Raw genomic sequence first — 26,297 nt, forward strand, 5'->3', positions numbered from 1 at the left:
TGGCAACCCTATTTGAAATGGCGGTGGCGTCTTCGTTACAGACATGAGGATGCCAAGTCAGTGTTCCCTCTAGGCCGAGTTAGTGTGAGCTAGCTCACTGTTTTTTAGCCTCTGGCTCACACATTTTTGTCTTTTTAGGTCAAGAAGGAGGGCTCCCGAGCAAACTAATTTATGCAGCCGCCAAATCGCTCGCTCACCACTTTAATGCCAGTAGCTCACTAAGTAGAATTGTTGCTCACAAGACTCCACAGCTTAGGGGGAGCGTTGCCAATCATGTGTCTAATTTGGCTCTCGGCCCCTGAATTATTTTGACGATAGTTACAAGATATCGCCATATTATATATGCTTTGCTGCGGTCTTGATCAGCTGGCGGTGTTCAAACATGCTCTGCCTTGAAAAAGCAGCTGTAGGGGAGTTGCGGGGAAAGATCATAGGAGATTCCCCCAACTATGTGTCAGGAGGAGTGGCTGGGGAAATCCCGAGAGTCCGGAAAGTCTGAGGTGGGATGGCAGTTGGAGAAAAGTGACAGTTGAAGAGGCAAACTGAGGCACTGGAACGGGAAAACGTTACCTGAGCCATTTGAAAACATTTTAGTTCGTATTAGAATGTGAGTGCCCCGTTTTTTTCTGCAAAGGTGGGTCCTGCCCTGTGGGATGATCTCTCCCCCCCAAGGCTGTTTGGAAAGGCCCCCCCCCACACTTCTGTTGTTTTGCAAATTGTTCTGGGGCCATCCTTGTAAAGGTGACTTTTGTTAAGGATAAATCTCCTCCTTGGGGTTGCCAACTTCCAGGTAGGGGCTGGAGATCTGGAATAACAACTGATCTCCAGGCTACAGAGATCAGATCCCTTGGAGAAAATGGCTGCTTTGAAAGGTGGATTCTGTGGCACTACACCACGCTGAGGTCCCTCCTCCACTTCCCGCCCCAAAATGTCTAGATATTTCTCAACCAGGAGTTGGCAACCCTGCCCCCGGATGAAAAACACTCCCTTTCCCCGATCAGGGATATCAGGCTTCAGGTGGGACCTGGGGACCCCCTGGAATTACAACTCATCTCCCAGCTACAGAGATCAGTTCCCCTGGAGAAAATGGATGCTTTGGAAGTTTGGAGGGTGGACTCCGTGGCATTGCACCCCACTGAGGTCCCTGTCCTCCCCAGGCTCCACCCCTAAATCTCCAGGAGTTTCCCAACCTGGATCTGGCAACCCTAAGTTATGGTTGCAGTCTCGCCTCTTGGTCCTTTCCAGTAGAAAAGAACAAAGTTTGAGTCCAGTGGCACCTTAAAGACTAAAAAAAATGTGGCAGAGAATAAGCTTCCTTGAGTCACTGCTGTATGTGAAGAAGTGAGCCCTGACTCAGGAAACCTGCCACCAATTTTGTTAGTCTTTAAGGTGCTACTGGACTCTGGCTCTTTTCTACTGCTACAGACAGACTATAAAGGCTGAGGCCACACACGAAATAGATCCAGTTGATTAGCCCTGTTGGTTTAAAGTAGTACAACAAATTTAGAGTCCAAATTTAGAGGTATAAGCTCCTACCTTGAATAAACCTTTGTTGGTCTTAAAGGTGCCACTGAACTCTAAATTTGTTACACACTAAATAATCCACTTTCAATCCACTCCCAGTGCACTTTCCAACTTGATTATTTACTGTGCTAACTGGCAAAATCCAGTTGGAAAGTGGATGATTTAATGTGTGTGTGACTTTCAGGGAACTGCTGGAGGTGTAAAAATAACATAGGAACGCATTTCCATATATGGTGGAAATGCGAGAAAATACAAAGATTCTGGAAAATTACTAAACAGTTGATAAAAGATATTACAGAAATAGACTTACCATTGAAACCAGAAATCTTTCTATTAAACATAACACCTGATGGCCTTAAATATAATGAAAAATGTATTATTGCATATGTAGCTACAATGTCGAGAATATGTATTGCAAAGAATTGGAAGTCGGACAGTACACCGAGTAAGGAAGAGTTGATAAGCAAGCTTTTTGATGTAATAGAAATGGATAAATTAAATATGTTTTTGGCGGGAAAAACAGAAAATAAATTTAACCAGAAATGGCATAAGGCCATAAAATGGTAGGAAGAAAAACTGTAAGGTTGACCCCCCAAATTGTTAAACAAGGGGAGATATATGAATGTAATTATGGAAAAACTACAGGAACTCCTTTGCATATTAGGCCACACACCCCTAATGTAGCCAATCCTCCAAGAGCTTACAGAGCTCTTCTTACAGGAGCTACTGTAAGCTCTTGGAGGATTGGCTACATTAGGGGTGTGTCACTTAATATGCAAATGAGTACCTGCTCCAAAAAGAGCCCTACTTAAAAAAAAAAAATGTGTGTGTGACCACAGCCTAACACGGCCATCTTTTTCTTTTCCAAGCGTATATGTCGGGGCTACAAGGGTTAAGCTGAGCGAGTCCCGATTCCGCTGCCTAGACCGTCTGCCTGTGCTGGAGGCCCCACGCGGAGTCACTTCCTGCCCCACCTCTAGTGGGAAAGTTGCCTTTGAATTCCCCGACGAGCGAGGCCGGGTGGTTTCCGTGGGTGAGTGGGGAGCTGGAGGGGTGCGGGCCGGGAAAGCAAAGGGAGTCTGGAACTGGGGGTGGGTGGGGAGGAGACGGGGTTCTTGTCCACACGTTACGTGGCTACGGAATAGGATTTGCTGCTGTGCCGGTCTTACCGTTAGGAGGCGAGGAGCCCGGGCTCGAACCTCCATGTTCAAACGCAGTGGGCGCTTAAATAGGAATTTATCGGAGGCGGTTGCTTTCAGGCTCTGCTGGTGGGAGACAGCTGGCTGGTGGGAGTGGGGGAAAGGGATGGACTTGATGTAGCACGGCCGGGGTCTTATAATTTCTAGGTAGCTTCAAAAGGGGCTAAGGCCAATTTTAGGGCTGTCAGCTGCGGGTTGGAAAATTCCTGACGATTTGGGGGTGGAGCCGAGAGAGGGGGAACATCAGTAGGGAATAGGGCCAATAGACGCCCACCCTCCAAAGCAGCCATTTGCAGTAGGTGAACTGATCTCTGTAGTCTGAAGTGAAGACCACTTGTGAATGATTCCGGGAGATCTCCTGGGGGTTGGCAACCCTGGGCTCCCTTTACTCTGCTGCTTTTAGCACAACCTCTTTGGCCCCATTCGTTCTTCAGTTGAGCCTAGTTATATCATGTAACATGGTTTATGGTTTTATTTATTTCACTTCCTTTTTCTGCCTTTGGCACTGCGACTTAAAGCAGATGACAAGATTGTGCAGCAGGGCAGTCAGACAGCATAAAACAGTCTGTTACCAGTGCAACAGAAACAGGGTTGCAGGATTAGAGACCAATGCGAACAACAGACAATCTAAGGCAAGGTATATTATAAATTTATGTATTATTTACTTCGTTTATACCCTGCCTTTCTCCCTGGTGGGGACCCAAAGTGGCTTACCTTACCTCCTTCTTCTCAATTTTATTCTCACAACAACCCAGTGAGGTAGGCTGAGAGTTTGTGAGTGGCTGAAGATCAACCAGAGAGTTTCCGTGGCGATATGGGGATCTGAACCGGGGTCTCCCAGACGCTAGTCTGACACTTGAACCAGATACCACACTGTCTTTCACTCAACAATACACTCAACATTTTAGTTGCACTTTTCTGCACTTTTCCTAATGCTATGTTTTTTGAGGTTCAGTGACCAGAACTGTACGCAGTATTCTAAATAAGCTACACCATAGATTTCTACAGGGGCATTATGATACTAGCAGATTTGTTTCCAATTCCCTTCCTAATAATCCCCAACATAGCATTTGGCTTTTTTATTCCCGTCGTGCACTAAATCGACATTTTCAGGGAGTTATTTACCAGGACACCAAGATCTCTCTCCTGGTCAGTCTCCGCCAGTACTAACTTGGTCAGTGTGTATTTATAGTTAGGATTTTTGGCTCCAATGTGCATTACTTTGCAGTGGGACTTGAAAAAGTATTTAACTCTCTTGTGCCTGTAATATGTGAATTGGGCCTGAAAGTTTCAGCTCTTCCCAAATGAAAACAGTGCAGCAAAAATAAATAAATATATATATACCCAAGATGGGAAGCCGTGTTAGTCGGCCTGTAGCAGTAGAAAAGAGCAAGAGTCCAGTAGCACCTTAAGGTAAAGGTAAAGGTCCCCTTGCTCGAAAGCCAGTCGAGTCCAACTCCAGGGTTGCAGTGCTCATTTCTGTTTCAAAGCCGAAGAGCCAGCGCTGTCCGAAGACGTTTCCGTGGTCATGTGGCCGGCGTGACTAAACACCAAGGCGCACGGAACGCTGTTACCTTCCCACCAAAGCGGTACCTATTTATCTACTTGCAATTTCTTGCTTTCGATCTGCTAGGTTGGTAGGAGCTGGAACTAGAGATGGGAGCTCACGCCATCATGCGGCAACCCGGGTCTCGAACTGCTGAACTACTGACCTTCCACAGCCTGCAGTTCAGTGTCTTAACCACTTGAGCCACCGCAGCTACTAAAGACTAACAAAATCGGTGGCAGGGTAGGAGCTTTTGTGAGTCACTGCTCACTTCTTCAGATACCGAATGTATATACCTAAACACAGACATGTGTGTGGGTGTACACATCTTGCCAATGCTGTGAAATCCCCAGGTGGCATTAGGGAAAGCTGTTTTCTCTCAGCCCCCCCCCCTTGCAGTGGTGGTGGTGGTGGTATAGTAATGCTCATAAGCTACTGTGTGAAGCACTATGAATGCTCAAAAGGAGTATAGAATTGATAAATAATATTAAGTACATGAACCAAATTGTTTAATTCACATCTGAAGGATATCCTTCCCACCTGTCCTTGCTTTGTTGCTTTTGCAAAGAGTAATTAACACGTGGAATTCACTTCCACAGGAAGTGGTGGCGGCTTCAAGCAAAGACAGCTTCAAGAGGAGATTGGGTAAACATATGGAGCAGAGGTCCATGGGTGGCTTTTAGCCACAAAGCATAGATGGAACACTCTGTCTGGGGCAAGTGATGCTCTGTATTCTTGGCGCTTGGGGGGCCACAGTGGGAGGTCTTTTGGAGTTCTGCCCCCGCTGGATCTCCTGATAGTACCTGGGTTTTGTCTACTGTGTGACACAGAGTGTTGGACTGGATGGGCCTTTGGCCGGATCCAGCATGGCTTCTCTTACATTCTTATGCTTGTTGTTATGCTATAAAGAAGATGAGGTGGTTGGAAAGAGAAGCGCTAGTTAGGGTCGATCTTTTGGGCTTCGAGTGGCAGGGAAGTGGCAATAGAGTCTCTGTCCTGTGGTAGTCGAGCCTACAAAGATCTCAGTAGTCTGCGCTTCCTCCTCGGAGACCTCAACCACACCTGATCGCCTAATCCTCCTGTTTTCTTGATGATGGTCTTTGCGCAGGGAGAAGCCTCTTTTGCTAGCCAGGGTCACCCGCGAACGGTCAACCTTGGCTGCATCACACCGAAACGGGCACCGGCTTTAGGAGTGCAATCCGGTAGCACCAGGCAAGCCAAGGGAAATGGCAGCAGAGCACGGAGAGACATCTGCCCAGCGCGCCCACTTGGACTGGGAGCAAGAGCAGGGTGTGAAGAGGCTCAAAGTGGAGCCATCCTGTCTCGTCGGCCAGGCTGGGAGTACAAAAGAATTTGGGGAAGGAGTTGCCCTCGAACGGGTGAAACAGGAACCCGACGAAGAGCTGTGGCGGGGCTGTGAAGCCCAACGGCAGCCAAAGGTAGTTGGGACCCCCAGTTCAGAACAGAGACCCTCTGGAGACCAGGGACAAGCTGGCTCTTTGCAGTCCTCCCTTGAAGGAAGTCAGCAGCCGAGAAGCTATGAGATCCCCCCGCTCCTGTTTGGCTTCATCAAGGAGCCTCAAGCCACCCCGTTGGCCGTGGGCAAGACTGTCTGCAAGATAGCAAAGGGCGAGTTCCCAGTCGAGGTCGGACGCGAGGAGGTGATCCCGGGCGAGGACACGTTCAGCTGGGACGCCGAGCGCCGGAGGTTCCGGGAGTTCTGCTACTACGAGGCCGTGGGGCCCACGCTGACTTCCGTCCGGCTCGGGACGCTGTGCCGCCAGTGGCTGCAGCCCGAGAAACGCACCAAGCAGCAGATCCTGGAGCAGGTGATCATGGAGCAGTTCCTGGCCATCCTGCCCCGAGAAATGCAGAGCTGGGTGAAGGCGCATCGCCCGGACAGCTGTCCCCGGGCAGTGGTCCTCGCGGAGGGCTTTCTGCTCATCCAGGAGCAAAAGGTGAGAGCATTCGGTGGCCGGTGGTACGAAAGGGGAGGCAGGTTTTGTCCCATTCCATACAGGGTGTGAATTGGATGGAATGTAATTTTTTTTTTTACACCTTGGTAGCACAGAACCTTTACACAGTATCCCTGATCCCTCATGTTTCCCGGTTAAGGGGGAAATGCTGTTCAAACAGATTACAAAGATGACCTGACTCCAGTGCTGACAGGAGAAAGAAATTTTACTTACAAAAGTAGAGGCACGTCTTACATGACATATCCGTGTAGGTACATTTAACTTGTAGTGAACAGATCAGCTTCCAAAAGGTTAACTCGCTACAGCTTCAAGGCCAGGTAAGAGAGAGAAGAAGAGAGGTCCTATATAAGATGAAAACAGAAGGCGACCAAGGGCCAAAGAGGCTCGACATCCAACCAATGAGAAGGTTGGGGGCCAACTGCCGAGTGTACCCCAGTGAGAGAATGCTCTTAACCCTTTCCCTCCCACATCCTCTTGCATGCAGAGTTACAGTATCCAACAGAAAGGACACTCAGACGATGAGTTCCTTATTCTGCCTGCGATCGGCCCTTTCTTCCCTGCACTCTCCCCCCATCTTGGGGACTTGTTGTGCCTCGGGGGAGAGCCCCTGCTTTGCCTGCACAAGGTTCAAGTCCTGACAGTGTCAAATAATCGAGGTTATGGTGACCTCAAACCCTGTCTGGCTACCAAAGCCAGTTTGTGGCCGGAGTTGGCTCAATGCAAGTGTTAAAAGGTAAAGATAAAGGTTTTCCTTGCTCGAAAGCCAGTGTTAGGCAGGTGCAAAAGAAATGGCTGGATCAGGCCCTTGTCTGGGCCAAACTACCCCTGTTCTTGGTAACTATGGATAGTACTGAGCTGGGGGAGGCAGTAAAAGAGAGGATGGGGGTGGTGAACCAGTAAGACAGGGATGATTTGTGTGTTTTAGCCTCATGCTCCCAAGGTCTTCTCGCAACCTGTTTTCCCCCATTGGGCATATTTCTGATCTGGGACCACCAGGAGGGGCACCAAGGCCAAGGTGCCCTGCCTGTTGTTCTGTGTCCCCCACAGGTAATTGGCCAAAGGTGAACGGCCTCCAAACAGGAGGGCTCCACAAGTGAATAGGCATTTTAACAGGAGGCAATATCCACCCTGAATTTCTCCCACCCCCTTGGTGATGGGGAGTGCCCTACAGTCACAGACGACTGACAGCAACCCTGGAGAGCTTTCAAGGCACGAGACAGACGGAAGTGGTTTGCCCTCGCCCGCCTCTGCATAGCGACCCTTGGCGGTCTCCCGTTCAAATACTAACCAGGGTGATCTTGCTTAACTTCTGAGATCGGGCTAGCCCGGGCCATCCAAGTCAGGGCCTAACACACACACCCCCACACACTTAGCGGTCTTTATTTGCAAACTGGAGAGCCCCAAACTCCGATCCTGCAGATAAGATGCTCCGATTTTACAATCGCTTTAGTTGCCTTCTGTCACACTTTTCTCAGCTCTGCCATCTCCGTTGTGAGAAGAGAACAGCTGGAATCGGGGGTGGGGGAAGGAGAAGGGTCGAGCACCCCCCTTCTCTCCCCTGCCAGTGTCCCATGGCCTTGAGGCTCTCTGTGTGTGCTGCGTCCCATCACATTCCAGTTCGTTCTGCCCTAAACGGGCATCCTTGTTGTTTGTTGCAGAAGCAGGGAGCGCTCCAGAAAGAGGCAGCCAGTATCCTCAAGGCAGAGGAGCCCCGGCCCGACTCTTGCCAGAGGCCGCCCTCCAGGGAGATCAAGCAGGAAGAGGACAGCGATCCCACACTGGGTAAGGCCAGTGTTGTGTGGGCGTACGTGCTTACGCTCTGGATGTGGCAGGGTGGACAGAACCATTGCAGACGACAAATGGGAGGGTCAGCTTTGTTTTAATGCACCCCTATGTAAAAATATTCTCCGCTGGCACAGCAGGAAGGTATTTGAGCCCATGCCGGCCCTACTTTCTTTTTTTCAAGTTGAAATCCTTCTGGGACTGGCACAGATATCTGTATCCCTCACTCACTCACTCTCTCTCTCTCCCCATTGAGAGCCAGTTTGGTGTAGTGGTTAAGTGTGCAGACTCTAATCTGGGAGAACCGGGTTTGATTTCCCACTCCTCCACTTGCAGCTGCTGGATGACCTTGGGCAAGCCATAGTTCTGACAAGAGCTGTCCTTGAAAGATCAGTTCTCTCAGAGCTCTCTCAGCCCCATCTACCTCACGGGGTGTCTGTTGTGGGGAGGGGAAGGGAAAGGAGTTTGTAAGCCGCTCTGAGACTCTGAGTGAAGGGCGGGGTATAAATCCAATCTCTTCTTCTTCTCTTCTTTATTCATCCATCCATCTTGTTGTTGTTTTTTCTGCCTACCCTGAAAGGTGGTGGGACTGTGGGAGAGATCAAAGAGGAGGATCCCGTGAGAGAGATCAAAGAGGAGGATCCTGTGAGAGAGATCAAAGAGGAGGATCTAAGTCAGGAAGACTCTTTCATGGAGTCACCTGCAACTGCAGAAGGAAGAGCTCAGGGGAGTCTTTCTTCTCCAGGTGAGCCTGGCTTAGTCGGAGATCCAAAAGAAGAACCCGGAACAACCTGCAATCCAGGTAGGTAGAATATGGAAGACAGCAGTTATAATTTAAAGAGTGTACTCAAGGGAGGTGGAAAATGCCATCAAGTTGCAGCTGACTTATTATGACCCCATAGGTCATCAAGGCAAGGGGCATGCAGAGGTGATTTGCCATTGCCTGCCTCTGTGTAGCACAGACAGCTTCAAGAAGGGATTGGATAAACATATGTCAGAATCATAGAGTTGGAAGGGCCCTCCAGAGTCATCTAGTCCAACCCCCTGCACAATGCAGGAAATTCACGAATACCTCCCCCTCCCCACACCCCCAGTGATTGCTGTTCCATGCCCAGAAGATACAAAAATCTCCAGGATCTCCGGCCAAACTAGCCTGGAGAAAAATTGCCTCCTGACCTCCAAAGTGGCAATCAGCATTTTCCTGGGCGTGCAATAAAGGGCCATGAGAACTAGGCACTGATACAACCCGTCCTGCCCTCCCTCTCCTGATCCGCCTAAGTTCACAGGATCAGCATTGCTGTCAGATGGCCATCTAGCCTCTGCTTAAAAACCTCCAAACAAGGAGAGCCCACCACCTCCCGAGGAAGCCTGTTCCACTGAGGAACCGCTCCAGCTGTCAGGAAGTTCTTCCTGATGTTTAGCCGAAAACTCTTCTAGTTTAATTTCAACCCGTTGGTTCTGGTCTGGTCTTCTGGGGCAACAGAAAACAACTCTGCACCATCCTCTCTATGACAGCCCTTCAAGTGCTTGAAGATGGTTATCATATCACCTCCCAGTCGTCTCCTCTCCAGGCTAAACATGCCCAGCTCCTTCAACCTTTCCTCACAGGACTTGGTCTCCAGACCCCTCACTACCTTCCATTGCCTTCCTCTGGACACGTTCCAGCTTGTCTGTATCCTTCTTAAATTGTGGTGTCCAATTAAAATAATGATGTCTTGGCAGCAGGTACCACCGCGGTGTAGGTTCTGTTCTCTTTCTCACTCCTCTTTTCTAGTGCATTTAAAAAAAATTAGTCCTCTTGTCTCGCGAACTTGGGCTTCATGTGTATGTGTGTGTGGTTGCATCTCCCATGGTGGCCATTTTGTTGAAGCACACACCGCACTGTCAGAATTCCAAAGGTGCCCACAGCCATTCAGGTCTTTCTTACAAAAGTTAAGTCTTTCTAAGAGTAGCACAGATATTAATTTCCTCTTGGATTGTCTACCCCAAAAGGTGGCGGGACTGTGAGGAAGATCAAAGAAGAGAACCTAAGTGAGGAAGAGTCCCTCGCGGAAGTGGCTGCCCCTGCAGAAGGAGGAGCCCAGCAGAGTATTGCCTTTCCAAGCGGGTCGGCAGTAGTCAGATTTCCAAAGGAAGAGCCAGGAACGACCTGCAGTCCATGTATGTAGAATATGGGAAACAGTGGCTCGAATTTAAATAATGTATTTATTAATTTATTTACTAGATTTCTATCCTGCCTTTCTCCTCACGGGGTGGGGGGACCCTCCATCATTTGCCTCTCCTCCATTTTTTTTTGATAACTTTTTATTGAGTTTTCATTATAACAAACAAAACACATTCAATTATATAAAAAAATGCTCATCGTAAGAGAAGCTTCCCCCAGTGTTGTCACAGTATCAAACGAATCTTTTTAACCTAACCTTTCAAACTTTGAGTCATCCAATTATTCATCTTTCTCCAGTTATTTTCAAAAAAGGATTCTTCTTTCCCTTTTAACATAGTTAATTTATCAATTTCAGCAACATTAAACATTTTTTCTATGAATTCTGGTACTTTATCTGTTTTCCAGTATTTGGCGTAAAGCATTCTGGCAGCAGTTACACTATGAATCAGCAAAATTTATCTATTTTTTCATACACTTCTGGTATCATGTTAAGAAGGAATTCTGGTTTTAATGGTATTAAACATTCAATAATTTCCAGTAATATTTATTGAATCATCAGCCAATATTTCTTTGCTTTACTACATGTCCACCACATGTGGAAGTACGTACCTACATTTTGCTTACATTGCCAACAGATATTAGATATTGCTGTAGAGTATTTAGCTAACCTCCGTTTTTATTGTCACAATGGTTCTATGAAAAAAGCCCACAGGAAAAAAAATCACATTCATAAATGCTCACAAGAAGAAAGCCCACAGGGAAAAATGTCCACATGGGGAGAAGCCCACATGGAAAGAAGCCTATACAGAAAAACGCCCGCGTGGGAAAAAGCTCACATGGAAAAATACCATTTTTTATTCATTACAATTACAACTACCATTTTTTGTTAATCACAGCTATGTTTATTGATGTCTTCCTTCCAAGTACTTGCCAGAGTCAGCCCTGCTTAGCTTCATAGATCTATGAGGCCTTAACTACTTCTACTATTTAGGAAAGAGAAGGAGGAGGCGGCAGTGGCAGCAGCTGAGGGGGCTGGGTAACATAACTAACACAGGAAGAACCCCACAGTTGGGAGGGGCTTGTCTTTGAGTTGCCCAATGGGATCAGAGATATAAAAGTATTAACCTGGTGTGGCCCAGGCCTGTTAATTATCCAGGTCCAGAAGAAAGCAGGACTTTTTACGTAGGTGGGGAGTGGACTACCCCCATGTGCCCAGTTGTATTCTCCCGGTTGTAATAAACAGTTACTTGACTTCAGCCAAGGTATGTGATTTTGGGAGGGGGGGAGCTTTAGGAAAGGAGGCCCTAAACATCCCTTATTTCCAACTCCTGGGTTACTTTATAGCTTTATTTTTTTCTCATAGTGCAAACAATGGAGTTTTCGAGAAGCCAGAAGAACAACAAAGTTATGATTTACTTGGGGTTTGAATATCTCTCTTTTCGCACAATCAATGGAGTGGTGACTTGGAGATGCAGACAGAATCGCTCCATAAAGTGCCATTCGATTATAAAAACAAAAGATGGCAACATAGTTCAGGAACCAACAGAACATTGTCACGACTCCTGTCCTCAAAAAGCAGCCGCTAACGTTGCCAGAAGCAAAATGAGGCAAGACATGAGAGCAGTAAGTGCTACTCCTCACAGTGTGATGGGAAATGTGTTGTCGGGGTTAAATAATGATATATTGGCTCATATGCCCAGGCAATCATCCCTTGCGAGAAGCCTTCACTATCACAGAACAGGCAGTAATTTGCCTAACCCAGAAACCATGAATTCTGACATTCCTGAGAAGTATAGGCAAATGATTCTTTACGATTCCAGTGTGGGAAATCCAGACGGAATTCTGGTTTTAGGCAATAGAGATCTCATGCTCGAATTAGACAAAGACACCATCTATGGAGATGGCACCTTTGACAAAGCGCCAAATATATGTTACCAATTATACACATGGCATGCCAAGGTGGGTAATTCATATCCACCATGTATTTACATTTTACTTCAAAAAAAGAACATGGACACCTATACCAGAATGTTTGAAATAATGAAGCTATTGATTCCAGATCTGGCACCTCAAAAGGTGTTGGTCGATTTTGAGAAGGCTTGTATGAATGCAGCGAGGATTGCCTTTCCACACGCTGAGGTCAAAGGGTGTTACTTTCACCTGTGTCAGAGCCTCGCCAGGAAAATCAACAGTATTGGCTTGAAGACTGAATATGAAACTAATATGAACATAAAAATTACACTGAAATCTCTTGCTGCGTTAGCCTTTGTCCCGATCCATGATGTGAGAACCGTTTTTGATGAGCTGGCGGCCACATTTCCAGATGAAGACAGCTACAGTGAGGTGCTCACGTACTTCTTTTCGACATACATTGAGGGCGCAGCAGGCAGAGATCCTCCGTTTCCGATAAGAATATGGAATCATCATGATGCAGCCCTGGAACGGTCGCCAAAAACTACAAACTGTTGTGAGGGATTTCACAGTGCTCTCAATTCCCTATTCCACTGCAGCCATCCCAGTGTGTGGTCTCTATTTGACGGACTGCAGAGGGACCTGGCTTGCCACAAGCTAACACTGGCTAATGCACAGGCAGGTCGCCTAGAGGTGAAAAAAAGGAAATATGAGGCACTGCATGACTTGGTTGCCGCTTCTGTGCAGCAGTATGAGCAGGTGGAAGATAAACTTAATTACTTAAGGAGATTGGCTAATTTGCAATGAAGAATTATATCTGCGTTATTGGTGTTATTAAATTATTGTTGTTGTTGTTATTAAATGTTGTTAAATATTTGTTGCTTTTACTATTAGGATTAGGTAGTCTTTTGTCGCGGTCACCGGGTGTACCACACTATATTTGCTAAAATACAAGTGAAGGGAAATCGAGCCAGGAAATCGATTTATTTTAATGTTCTCTTATGGTGTTGTTATCTTATGGTTTTAATTTTAATAACAAAATAAGTAAATCATATTAAGTATTAAGAATTTTAAGCCATATAAGGTGTTCAAAAGCTGTGTATATTAGACAGACTATACATAATTTAATTTAACATCTTTCTGTCTTTACTTTAGAGATTACTTCATACCAACATTACAAAGGTTGACAAATGGTTAAATTAAGAAATTTAAGGTATTAATAAATTTAAAGAGCCAGTTTGGTGTAGTGGTTAAGAGTGTGGAATCTAATCTGGAAGAATCGGGTTTGATTCACCACTCCTCCATGTGCAGCTGCTGGTGTGACCTTGGGTCAGTCATAAGTTCTTTCAGAGCTGTTCCCTCAAGGGCAGTTCTCGGGAGAGCTCTCTCAGCCCCACCTACCTCACAGGGTGTCTGTTGTGTGGAGGGAAAGGGGATTGTAAGATGCTCTGAGACTTCTTCGGGTCGCAAAGGGCGGGGTATAAATCCAATCTCTTCTTCTTAATTTTATTTTAAAATATTTCTATATAGAGTTTAATTTCTGTTGTTATTGTTTTTCCTCCTTAATAAAGTTCATTGATAACAAAATGGTCCCTTTTATTTCCTGTATTTTCCCTTCCAAGCCTTTGCACTCAAGAGCATTAAAGCCCTCTTCATACAGGCCACTTTTGTATAGCAATTAAGTAATTTCGTAATAAAACAGCAAAATTATTATTTAATTATACTTGATAAAATCACAACACAAATTGTTGCATGTGAATATGACATGTTTTAATCTTAAAATAACAATATCAAATATAGGTAATACCTGTTCATTCTCATAAATGGAGATGAATGGTTATCCCAAATTATAAATATCTGTGGTGCTTGACATGGTATTTTTCCCTGTGGGCTTCTTTCCTGTGAGCATTTATGACTGGGTTTTTTTTCCCCTGTGGGGTTTTTCCCCGGTCACTGGTTTGCCATTGCCGGCCTCTGCGTCACAGCCTGTCAAGCTCAGGCCAGTACAGGCCGCTTCCTAATTACTTCCGATTTCAGCCATTCTGGTTCTTATCAATGTACCTTTGCCTTCGCTTGTCGTGGCGCATTCCTGGAGTGTGTGTGAATGTTGTTGGAGTGCTTGGGAGTAGTCGCTTGTAACTTTCTCTAAGCGAGCCCCAAGATAGTTTCTCCTGAGACTGTCCTTGGAGATCTGTATGCCAGGCTAGCTTAGATAGGGCCAACATATCTTTCCCGGTTGCCATAGAAACGCTAAGATCTAGGTATGACGTGTGAATGTGTGAAATTTGGGGGTTTTACCTATATCTTGTCTTTTCCCGCGTCTTGCTTCAGTCCTAACGAAAGCTCTGGAACGCACAGCACCTTCATATCTCTAATAAAGCATTACACTGCCAGTAGTGTGTGTGGAGAGTGAATTGACTGGGGACCTGACAGAGCCCTGGTATTTCTTGGAGGTCTCCCATCCAAATAACTAGCCAAGGCCGACCCCTCTTAGCTTCCGAGGTCTGATGAGATCGGGCTGAGTGTGTATGACTGGCCCAGGGTCACCCAGTGAGCTTCCACGGCAGAGTGGGCCTTCAAACCTAGGTCTCCCAGATCCTAGTCTGATCACCACGCCACAGGTGGAAAAGGCTGTTGAGTCACAGCAGACATTGCGACCTCTACAGGTGATCAAAAGCAAGAGATGTTCAGTGGTGGTTTGCCATTGCCTGCCTCTGCAGACCAACCCTGTACTCCCTTGGCGGTCTCCCAGCCAAGGATGAAGGAGGACCAACTCTGCTGGGTTTCCAGGGTCTGACGAGATCAGTCTAGCCTGGGCCATCCAGGTCAAGGAAAATCACGTTCTCACAGAGAATCAATTATAATCGTTTTCAGAGCAAAGCATGAGCCTCTGCGTCACCTTCAGTGCAAGGGAACGCTGCAACGTCCACCTCCTTTTAGGGGTATGGGAGAGGTCGCGTTTTTGAATGTGCCCCCGGTGTACACAAACACCTCTCGAACGGGGCCACCAGGAGACAGGCTGAGCCCATTCTAGTCCCTACTTTCTTTTAAAAGGAAAACCCTTCTGGGCGCTAGCACAAGTCCTTTTCCTCTTGGATTTTCTACCCCAAAAGGTGATGAGGCCACGAGGGAGATCAAAGCGGAGGCCCTGAGCGAGGAAGAGTCACTCGCGGAAGCGCCTGAGATGGCTGCAGGGGGAGCGCAGCAGAGCCGTGCCTTTCCAAGCGGGTCTGTGTTAGTCAGACTCCCAAAAGAAGAACCGGGAACAACCTGCAATCCAGGTAGGCGGAATATGGGAAACAATGGTTAAAATGTGACTTTGATGATAACCGTTTTTTAATGATTTATCGATTTTACGGGATTGTTGATCTATGTTTTATTGCGTATTGTAAATCTGCAGTAATTGCAGATCTGAATGTCTGGAACCCACCCTGAGCCTACAATGTGGGGAGGGGTGGGACAGAAGTCTGAATAAATGAACAGTTTTCCAAGCAAACCACGAGCCCCTGTGTCGCCCTGTTCAGTGCTAGGGGACACCGCGATGTCCATCTCCTTGTCAGGGGCGGGGACGAGGTCCGTGGCCCCTTCGAGCAGGCCTGAGTACGGAGAAGGGAAAGGGGTGCTTTTCACCCTATTCGCCTCTCTAGGGCTTATTTCGTAGTTTGTTTAGAACAAGGAGAGGTGTCAGACTCATTTGTTACGAGGGCCAGATCTGGCATAAATGTTAATTTGTCAGGCCGGGCCATGTGTGCCATAAAACATAATGTCAGGTACTGGAGATATAAGCTTTATAAAGGGCAAACGCAAATTCAATTAACAATACTATTTTTGTACTCAAAATACAAACATGCTTAAAACATTAACACACTTACAGTATTTCCTCAAAGTATCTCCCTGATGCCCACTCTCCCACTTTCACCGCCCATTACTCATTAGCACCGGGACAGTGTACAGGGACATAATGCACAGCCTCTGTCATCTGGCAATAACAGCAACAACCAGTTGCTCGTGAGCTGGATAAGAGCCCTGGATGGGCCGGTTCCAGCCCGAGGGCCGTATGTTTGACACCCCTGAAGGGCTTCTTTCTGTCTCCTGCCCTGTTTCTGGGCATCCGGAGACTCAGCACTGCCTAACCCCCCCCTGGCTTGAATCGTGGACCCTTTTGAGGCCTGGGCAGGAAGCGGCACAAACCCCATGACGAGAACTGACCTCTCACGGGATGTGCTGCTGCAGTCACTCCCGGCTCCTCCTGCTTCCAGCCCATCATCCCTTAGTGCCAGCATTAGGAAGCCACAAACAAGGATTTGAAGGGCTTTGGCCCTGCACTGCCTAGACAGCTCATCACATGGAATTCACTGCTGCAGGAAGTGGTTGTCGCTACAGGGCACAGACTGCTTCAAGAGGGGATTGCATAAATATCTGGAGCAGAGTCCATGAGGGGCTCTTGGCTACAAAGCACAGAGGGATTAGTCTGGGGCAGTGATGCTCTGTATCCTGGGTGCTTGGGGGGGAGGGATTCTTGAGTTCTGGCCCTGCTGGTGGGCCTCCTGACGGCACCTGGAGTCTGTCCTCTGTGTGACACAGAGCATTGGACTGGATGGGCCACTGGCCTGATCCGGTGTGGCTTCTCTCATGTCCGTACATCCATAGCATGACAGAGCTCAGCCCAGGAGCAGCCTGACTCAGTCATGTCCTCTTCCTGGCTCTCTCACTGGGGCTCCGTGCTCCCCTGGATCGGCCCCGCCACCTTGGCAGGGTAGGCTGGGACAAGTTTGGGGTGCAGCCAGCAACAAATCAGCATCACACAGCCATCTGAAGCGGTCTTGTCCCTCTGGCTCAGCGACTGATGCCGTTGCTGTCCAGAGATCAGGGCAGACTGGGAGGGCAGACTGTGAAGGGAGGGTTCACTGGGACCAGTGGTGGCCCCAGTGCAGCTTGTTGAGCAGCAACTGCTAAGCAGATTGCCCAGGCTGGGCCCCGCAGCAAATTACCTGGTGGAACTCCTGCTGGGCCCTGGGCTTTTTCATATGCCAAGCAGTGCCAACCCTTGACACCAGCCTGAAGAGAGACAGTGAGTGGGACTAGGGAGCGAATGGCAGCACACTTTCCCTGAGCCAGTTTGGTGTAGTGGTTAGGAGCATGGACTCCAGTCTGAGAGAACCGGGTTCGATTCCCCACTCCTCCACATGCAGCTGCTGGTGTGACCTTGGGTCAGTCACAGGTTCTCTCAGAGCTGTGCTCTCATGAAAGAGCTCTCTCAGCCCCACCTACCTCACAGGGTGTCTGTTGTGAGGAGGGGAAGGGGAAGGAGATTGTAAACCGCTCTGATACTCCTTCGGGTAGTGAAGGGCAGGGTATAAGTCCAATCTCCAGTCCAATCCTTTCTCCTCCTTACATGCAGCTCCCTTTCTACATATCCTGCCTCATTTGCAGACTGTGGTTCAGTTGGGGCTTGTGGGTGAAGCCAAAAGGGCATCCTCTGACGAAGAGGGATTTGAAGGGAGAAAGAGACAGATGGCGCCCTGAGGAGAAATCTTTCCGCTTAAGTTTGTCTGGGTGGGAGGAAATCTCTCTCACCTTCATAACGATTTCTGGGATTTCGCATGTGGCTCTCCTTCACGCAGGGACTGGTTTCCTTTCAGATTCCCCCTCCTCTGCACGTTGCAAGGCGCCAGCTGTGAAGTCGGAAGAGAAACCGGGGAAGTCGGGAGAAGGGGAAGCGCCGGGGCTGGCGCTGGGCAGAGAGGAGGAGACCGGAGGGGCCTCTGGGCACGAGGCGGCCGGGGAAAGAGAAGAGGTCTGGACCGGCTACGGGAAAACGTTCCGCTGGAAGTCCGTCCTCACGCCGTGCAAGGCGACCGTCACCGACTGGAAGATCTACCAGTGCTGCGTCTGTGGCAAAAACTACGACGCCAGGTCCATCCGCGCCCACCAGAAGATGCACACGGGAGAGCGGCTGTACGAATGCATCTACTGCGGGAAGACCTTCAGCCAGCGCAGTCACTTTGAGAGCCACGAGAAGATCCACACGGGGGTGAAGGTCCAGACGCGGGAGAACCTGTACATCTGCGTGACCTGCGGGAAGAGCTTCGCCTACTACTCGACCCTGGTGGCCCACAGGAGGACCCACGGGGAAGACGATGCGTCGACGACAGGTTGAGGAGGGACCCCTCGGCATGGGAAGACTTCCCTGCCCGGAGCCTAGGCCGAGAGCCTCGGGAGACGTAAAATGACCCATATTGCGGAGGGACTGTCTCTGCTCTGAACTCCTTGCGTAACCCTCGGGGCGGCTCCCCGGGAGCTCTCCGCGGCCTGCCAGATATTTAAATCCAAAGACAGCCTGGATGGTGAAGTCTCAGAGGGTAGCCATGTTGTCTGTGGTCGAACAGCTCGATTTGAGTAGGGGAGCACCTTAGAGACCGACAAAGATGTTCAGGGTGTGAGCTTTCGAGAGCCAAAGAGCTATTACAGGGCTCTTTTTGTAGCAGGTACTCATTTGCATATTAAGCGACACACCCCTAATGTAGCCAATCCTCCAAGAGCTTACAGTAGCTCCTGTAAGAAGAGCTCTGTAAGCTCTTGGAGGATTGGCTACATTAGGGGTGTGTGGCCTAATATGCAAAGGAGTTCCTGCTACAAAAAGAGCCCGACGAGTCGGACTGGAGATCTCGGAGTCTTTACATCCCAGTCACAAGGTGGGATGGCTGTTGCAGCGAAGGGACTCAGGAGGCAGAGGGACCCGGCAAAACGTAAGCAGCCAGAGTGAAGCAGAACCCGGACGTCCCTAGTCAGAACAGTGGACCCCCCAGGGCTGAATAGGGACATTGGATTCTTCTCTTTTTACAGATGTTAATTTTATGCCCCTAAATAGTTCTCCCTTGCTCTGAATTAAACTGATAAGATCTTGCATTGGAGCCCTGCATCCTGGCTCCTCCTTTGCAGCGCCCCTCCCACCCTTTGACTGGGATAGAAGGACGCCGAGATCTGCATCCCTACTTGTACCCGATGAGGGGAGCGTCTGACTCTCGAAAGCTCAGGCCCCCGGAAATGTTGTCTGTCTCGACTCGAATCTAGAGACTGTCAAGTTATTTCCACCTTAGATAGACATGACTGAAATTTCTGTGCTCGCTGTTTAGTCTGTAACTGGAAAATGGTTCCTTTGCTCTGTTTCTTCGACGTCATATTCTTTCCAAGCGGTTCCATTCCAGTGTTCCCCCCCCCTTCCCCAAATCTTTTTTCTGGCAACTTTTTTGAAACTTAAAACTCAGTTGCCGCACCAGCCAGTGTGTATCGACTAAATGCTAACCGAGGCTTCCTGGAGCTTCTCTCTCTTTTACCGTTTCCTTCTTGCCCCCTTCATCTTAAAGAGGCTGATGTTTTTCCTCTGCGCTTTCCTGGAACGACCTTGAAAGAGTCAGTTCCTGTGTGTTCTTGGGAAAGCTCTAACACAATTCCCGTTTGTCAAGTCTTTTCTTTGTCCCGACCCGAGAGGGGTGATCAAAATCACATAAGGCCTCTTTAAAAAGAAATAAAAAGCGGGAGAAAGAACGTTTGTGGCAGGGAGGCACCAGATATTTTGGTAACTGGAACTTCATTCTGGATAAACATAGGATCTTGCTTGGCGGCAGCGGGCATTGCATTCTGACTGTTCTCCCGAGTGCCAAACCAAGAACACGGCTGCCTCTGAGGATATCGGCATGTCAGTAACTGGTCAGGAGGGGGAGGCAGAGATACAGCTATCGGGCATCTACTTGGTCAGACCTGCTGCGTGTATTGTACATAGTTGTGCGTGTTTTGTTTTGGGGTTTTTTTTTGCACAGGAGTAAATGACTAAAAGAAGACTGCTTTAGAAAAGTCATTGTGGAACTTCAGTGGTTTTGTGTTCAGTGCACACACTTAGGAATGTTATTCCGGCCAATGAGAATAATACCTGCGTGACATCTGGTCCTAAAAGAAGCTTCACGAGGAGTGTTGGCTGTAGGGAATGGAGGCACTAGTGTGAGTTTACACTCAGATGTTCACACTGAACTATACCCCACTCCAGAGCAGTGTTCCCTCTAAGCTGAGTTAGTGTGAGCTAGCTCACATTTTTTTAGCCTCTGGCTCACACATTTTTGTCTTGGCTCAGGAAAGATGGCTCCAGAGCAAACTAATGTATGCAGTAGCCAAATCCCTCGCTCACAACTTTAACACCAGTAGCTCACAAAGTAGAATTTTTGCTCACAAGACTCCAGAGCTTAGAGGGAACATTGCTCCAGAGTATTGTTGTTCTACAGGAAGAGTCCAGGAGCACCTTCAAGACTGACAAAATTTGTGGCAGGGGAGGAGCTTTCGTGTATCCCTGCTCACTTCTTCAGAACTTCAGAGACTCATAGAATCATGGACTCATAGAGTGGGAAAGGGCCATACAGGTAGTCCAACCCCCTGCTCAATGCAGGATCAACCTAAAGCATCCCTGACCAGTCTTTGTCCAGCCACTGCTTCAAGACCGCCAGTGAGGGGGAGCTCACCACCTCCCCAGGCAGCCGATTCCACTGTGCCACAACTCTTAGTGTAAAAAAGTGTTTCCTAATATCCAGCCAGTACCTTCCCACCCTTGATTTAAACCCATTATTATGAGTCCTATCCTGTGCAGCTCCCTGCCCTCCTCTAAGGGACAGCCCTTCAAACACTTCAAGAGAGCCATTCTGTCCCCCCTCAACCTCCTCTCTTCTCCAGACTGAATATCACCAAGTCCCTCAGCCTTTCCTCGTGGGGCTTGGTCTCCAGGCCCCCGATCATCCTTGTCACTCTCCTCTGCACCCGCTCCGTTCTGTCCACATCCTTTCTGAAATGAGGCCTCCAGAACTGCACACAATAGTCCAGGTGCGGCCTGACCAATGCAGTGTACAGCAGGATTATGACATCTTGTGATATGGTTGTTATGCCTCTGTTGACTCACCCCAAGATTGCATTAGCCTTTTTTCCCCTCCGCATCACACCGGCTGCTCATGTTTAACTTACAGCCTACCCATACCCCAAGATCTTGTTCACGCACACTGCTACCCAGACTCACGAAAGCTCCTCCCCTGCCACAAATTTTGTCAGTCTTGAAGGTGCTCCTGGACTCTAGCTCTTTTCTGCTGCTACAGACAGACCCCCACAGCTCCCCATCCTGATCTATCTCTAAGGAGGGGGCTAGTCTTCATGATCTTTCTGGATTTCTGCCTCTCAGCCCACCGCTGCTGAACAACGTCCCTTCTTTTTTGGGGTGCAGAAAGAACTGCCACGCCAGGCAAAACGAATGGGTATGTTGCTGTTCGGCACGTGTGCCAAGAGTTGCCTACCTCTTCTTTGGGCTAAGCTGGTTTCACGGCATTGGGATCTGAAACCCCCCAGTCTCTCTGCTCTGGTTGATATATGCAGAGTCGAGCACAGATCGTGGTGGGCTGGTGGCTAGCACAAAATGGGAGGCTGGGCTGGCCATTTCTAAAGGGAACTCTCCCCACATCGAAGAAGATCCCTCGTAGTCTCCTCTGAAGCACATCTGGCTACAGTGGAAGTGGATGGAAGCCAGGAACTGGCACTTTGCTTTGGGGCAGCAGCAAGCAGGGTTGGAAAACCCCACTGGTAGGCATCTTGGCACCCTTGAGCACTGTGTTGGGGATCCCTGCAGGGCAGCCTGGTCTTGTCTTATCCAGCTCCCTCCCTCCCTCCCCTACCTTTCAGAAGTCCCCTTTTCAGAATCCCTGCCGACGACAGAGACCCAGGCAAAGTGGCCAGGGAAGAAATCAAATGTTATTCCACTCTAGTGAAAGGTCCCTAGCGATCAGGCAAGGAGGGGACCCCCCAGAATAGCATTACTAAAGCTTAAATATCTACTAGAGCCAGTTTGGTGTAGTGGTTAGGAACGCGGACTCTAATCTGGGAGGACCGAGTTTGGTTCCCCACTCCTCCACATGCAGCTGCTGGTATGACTTTGGGTCAGTTAGAAGCTCTTTCAGAGCTGTCCTCTCAAGGACAGTTCTCGAAGGAGCTCTCTCAGCCCCACCTGCCTCACAGGGTGTCTGTTGTGGGGAGGGAAAGGGAAAGGAGATTGTAAACCACTCTGAGATTTCCACGGGTAGTGAAGGGCGGGGTATAAATCCAATCTCTTCTAGATTGATACAATCACGTAATAACCCAACCCGTTAATTAATACTAACACCCTTATTCTGATGTTATCTCTCAACACTCCCTCAGCTGATTTCCCCATGTTAATTAAATGTTAATTGTCTAAGCGGCTCCTTAGTCAGCAATATAATTTTTCTAGCGAGCAAACTTCCTTGAGGAAAGAATTGTTACAATCTCTGCGTGCCTGACAGCAAATCAAACATAGCAGTCTTTGCCATATAAGCTCCTTGCATGAAGCTTCTGCCTTTACAGATGGGAGGGGTTCCAGACAACGGGTTGCCAGTCTCCTGGCAGGAGAAAGGCCCAAATCTTGTCCCTCACACCTTTCACCAGTGCCTTCAACAGCATTTTGGGAACTACATTTCTCTTGGACACAGGAATGGGGCTAGACTTGCATTCGAGATATGGGGGAAGCGGGTGTGAGAGACCAATGCAGATACCTCCCTCCTTCCCTTCCTGTTCTCCCCAGAGCTGTGGCATGCACAGCTGCCATCTGTGCAATCACCAGAACAAGTGCCTTGGGGGGGGGGGGGGGCACCCCAGAGCTGTGGCATGCACAGCTGCCATCTGTGCAATCACCAGAACAAGTGCCTTGGGGGTGGCACTCCATGAAGGAGGTTTGGAGCTGATCTCTTAAGCCAAATGGAAATGCTTGGTGATCCTGGGGAGTTGCATTGGATACAGTTCCATTTGGGCTTCCCCCGGCATCGACCAAGTGTGTCTTTCTCACCCAGTTCATATTGAATTCTGCTCGGAACAATGGATCACCAGTAGAAGAGAGCAAGAGTCCAGTAGCACGTTTAACAAAAAATTGTGGCAGGGGATGAGCTTTCATGAGTCACTTGTCAAAGTCATTCTCGCTGTATGTGAAGAAGTGAGCAGTGACTCACGAAAGCTCCTCCCCTGCCACCAATTTCGTTAGTCTTTAAGGTGCTCCTGGACTCTTGTTCTTTTTCTACTGCTACAGACAGACTAACACAGTGACCCACCTTGGTCTATCGCCATGGAAGGATCACCAGCGAAATCCAAAAAGACCGCATCGTGCCTATTATGAGGACTAAGCAAGGTGACTCATAAAATGTATCTCCTCCAGAACTCTTCATCAGGTTGGATGTAAAATAAAGGGTGGGGGGACAAAGCTCTGAAATCTTGATCTTAAGACCTTGTCTTGACAGCATCCTCTGTAAAATGTTGATCAAGTGTGTGGTCTTAAAATGGTGCTGGTGGCAGGTTGCACCCTTGGCATTCTGGGAAGAAATAGAAAATAGAGCCCTCCTGTTGAAAACAGAAAGCCGCACAATAGGCCAAATGTTTTCCTAATGCTGGGCGCGACACACAAATCCCTGGAAAGGGCTGAGAAGCAAAGAACATGGTGGTCCTTGTCGTCATGACGCTGGAGCTGAATTTTAATCGGTGCACAAGGTCAAAAGTCAGTGGTGCTAAATTGGGTAGCATTGCCATGATTGAGGGGGGGGGGACCCAAAAGCACACCCTCTTCCCACCCAGGTCCATTCCCCTCCAGTTGACAAATCCCTTTAAGTCTTCTCCTGGCCTCCCTTTTTACCTCTCAGCTGCTTCCCATCACGAAGTTGCTCATCAAGGCCTCTCCTGCTTTCCCTCCGCTACATCTGGTGGCCCTCCGCCACCTTTTGCCCTCTGTCTCAAAGGCCACGGAGGCTAAGCAGAAAGGGGGGGTGGCTCCCAGCCTCCCTCCTCCCGAGGAAGTCGCCTGTCCACCCTTGTGTCTGACAAAGGGAGCTTCAAGTCTGGAAAGCTTATATGCCGAAAATCTTGGTCTCGAAGGTGCTACTGGGCTGGAATCTAGCCATCCGCCCTCGTGTTGCTTAGTAACAGAGGGCCATATTGGAAAGAGACCAAGCATCCTCCGGGACAGGAGGACTGATACCCTCTCTAATAGGTGAGTGTTCCCTTTCTGGGTTTCCTGAGCGGCTGTGTTGCTTCCATTGGTTCTCTTTGATATTCTGTCTTCTTGCTAACTGCTGCAAGACAATTCGTCGGCACAGTGTAGTGGCTGGAGCAGAGGCAGAGCAGTCTGAAATCACACTTCTCAAGAGCTCACTGGGTGGTCCTGGGCCAGACATCCTCTCACAACCGTCGTGCGCTGTGGGTCCATACCCGGAAGGAGTCGCTGCGACCGAAAGGAAGATCTGCGCCAAAGACGCCGTCGCCCGGATTGAAGAGCCTCCGTAAGAAACAGCAACTAAGACCCTGCCATGGGTGCCTGATGGGCAGTCCCTTCCCCTCATTGTGTGTGGCCCTAGTAAGGTAATGGAATTTAATAACTGTACAATGTAAACCGCTCAGAGCCCTTAGGGGGTGAGCGGTCTATAAATGGAAAGTTAAATAAAAAATAAAATAAATAAACCTTTTCCACCCTGTGGGCACCTTTGGAATTCTGACGCACATTGGTGGGTGTAACTACAAAATGGCTGCCACAGGAGGTGGAGCCAGCCACAAAGAAGAAGAAAATGGATTTATACCCCGCCCTTCACAACCCAAAGGTGTCTCAGAGCGGCTTACAAACTCCTCTCCCTTCCCCTCCCCACAACAGACACCCTGTGAGGTAGGTGGGGCTGAGAGAGCTCTCGACAGAAACTGCTCTTTTTTCAAGAACAGCTCTTGTCAGAACTACGGCTTGCCCAAGGTCATCCAGCAAGGTGCAAGTGGAGGAGTGGGGAATCAAACCCGGTTCTCCCAGATTAGTCTGCGCACTTAACCACTACACCAGTTAACAATCTCCTCCTCCAGTTAACTTAACCACTACACCAAATTGGCTCTCCTCCAAAATGGCTGCTGCAGAAGATAAGGGTGTGGGGAAATGAGAGGAACTAGGGGACCCTGATCAAGATGGGGTAGCCCTGCTAGTCTGGCTGCAGCAGCAGAAAAGAGCAAGAGTCCAGGAGCACCTAACAAAATTGGTGGCAGGGGATGAGCTTTCCTGAATCACTGCTCACTTCTTCAGATTCAGGAAACTCTGTCCTCAAGTAATTTCTTATCATTTCAGCTTTTATCTCTGAAAGGATCTAGGGTGACAGAAGGCAGTTATGCTCCCTTCCCCAGCTAGTATAGTGTAGTGTCGTCCTAAGTTTTTCACTCTCAGAGAAACTGACCTCTGGAACTCACTGTCACAGGGCATATACGATAGCCGACAGCTTAGATGGCTGTAAAAGGGGATTCAATCCACCAAGGTAATTCTCCATGATGACTGTAGATCCTCCAGGTTCAGAGGCAGTGTACCATTGAATAAGGCCTGCCTACTCTAGGGACCCCCACCGTTTTTGAGCCAGCAGGCACCCTTGGAATTCTGACAGAGGGTGGTGGAGGCAACCACAGAATGGCTGCTGGAGGCACAGCCAACCACAAAATGTCGGGCTAGGGAGGTTATGCCTATGGTATCTCTAATAGTAAATCTTCAATGTTTCTGGCAGAAGCTCTGTTTCACAGGGTGCCTTTTAAAATCAACCTTGTTTAAAAGTATTTCCTTTCTTAAACCGTATCTTCAGTCACAGAGTAGGGCTGCCAGCCTCCAGGTGGGGCCTGGGGATCTCCCGCTTTTACAACTGATCTCCAGTTGACAGAGATCAGCTCCCCTGGAGAAAATGGCTGCTTTGAAGGGTGGACTCTATAGCATTGTACTATGGTGAGGTCCCTCCCCTCCCCAAATCCCGCCCTCTCCTGGCTCCACCCCCAAGGTCTCCAGGTATTTTCCAACGGAGACCTGGCAACCCTATCACAGAGTGAAGATCCTTGTGTTGTGGGGGTGGCAGCTGCTGCTGAAGCAATTTTTTTTAAAAACCATCTGCACAGCCAATCAGAACTGCAGTGGCCAGTCAGAACCCCTGCTGGGCAAAAGGCCCCTCTGCCCCACACACTTTGTAAAAATGCTTGGCGGACACCAAGAAAGGTATTAGCAGGTACCATGAAGCCCACGGGTGCCACGATGGGAACTTCTGGCCTACTCCTATATGAACCTACCCAACAACTCCCGTCATATTCAGATGTCCTGCTTTGGATGCTTCTCT

The 26,297-nt window shown here is 48.7% G+C and overlaps 1 protein-coding gene across 1 annotated transcript in view; it reads left to right on the forward strand.

The window, feature by feature from the left end:
* The window catches only part of LOC107106595, a 450,486-nt gene that overhangs the window by 344,582 nt on the left and 79,607 nt on the right, over positions 1 to 26,297 (forward strand). Inside the window, 1 exon segment of the mRNA XM_015406776.1 lies at positions 18,019 to 18,142. Within this exon segment, the coding sequence (XP_015262262.1) occupies positions 18,019 to 18,142 (124 nt within the window).

The sequence above is a fragment of the Gekko japonicus genome, unplaced genomic scaffold (genome assembly GCF_001447785.1).
Source record: "Gekko japonicus isolate JY-2015 unplaced genomic scaffold, Gekko_japonicus_V1.1 scaffold542, whole genome shotgun sequence".
In the NCBI taxonomy this organism is placed as follows: Eukaryota; Metazoa; Chordata; class Lepidosauria; order Squamata; family Gekkonidae; genus Gekko; species Gekko japonicus.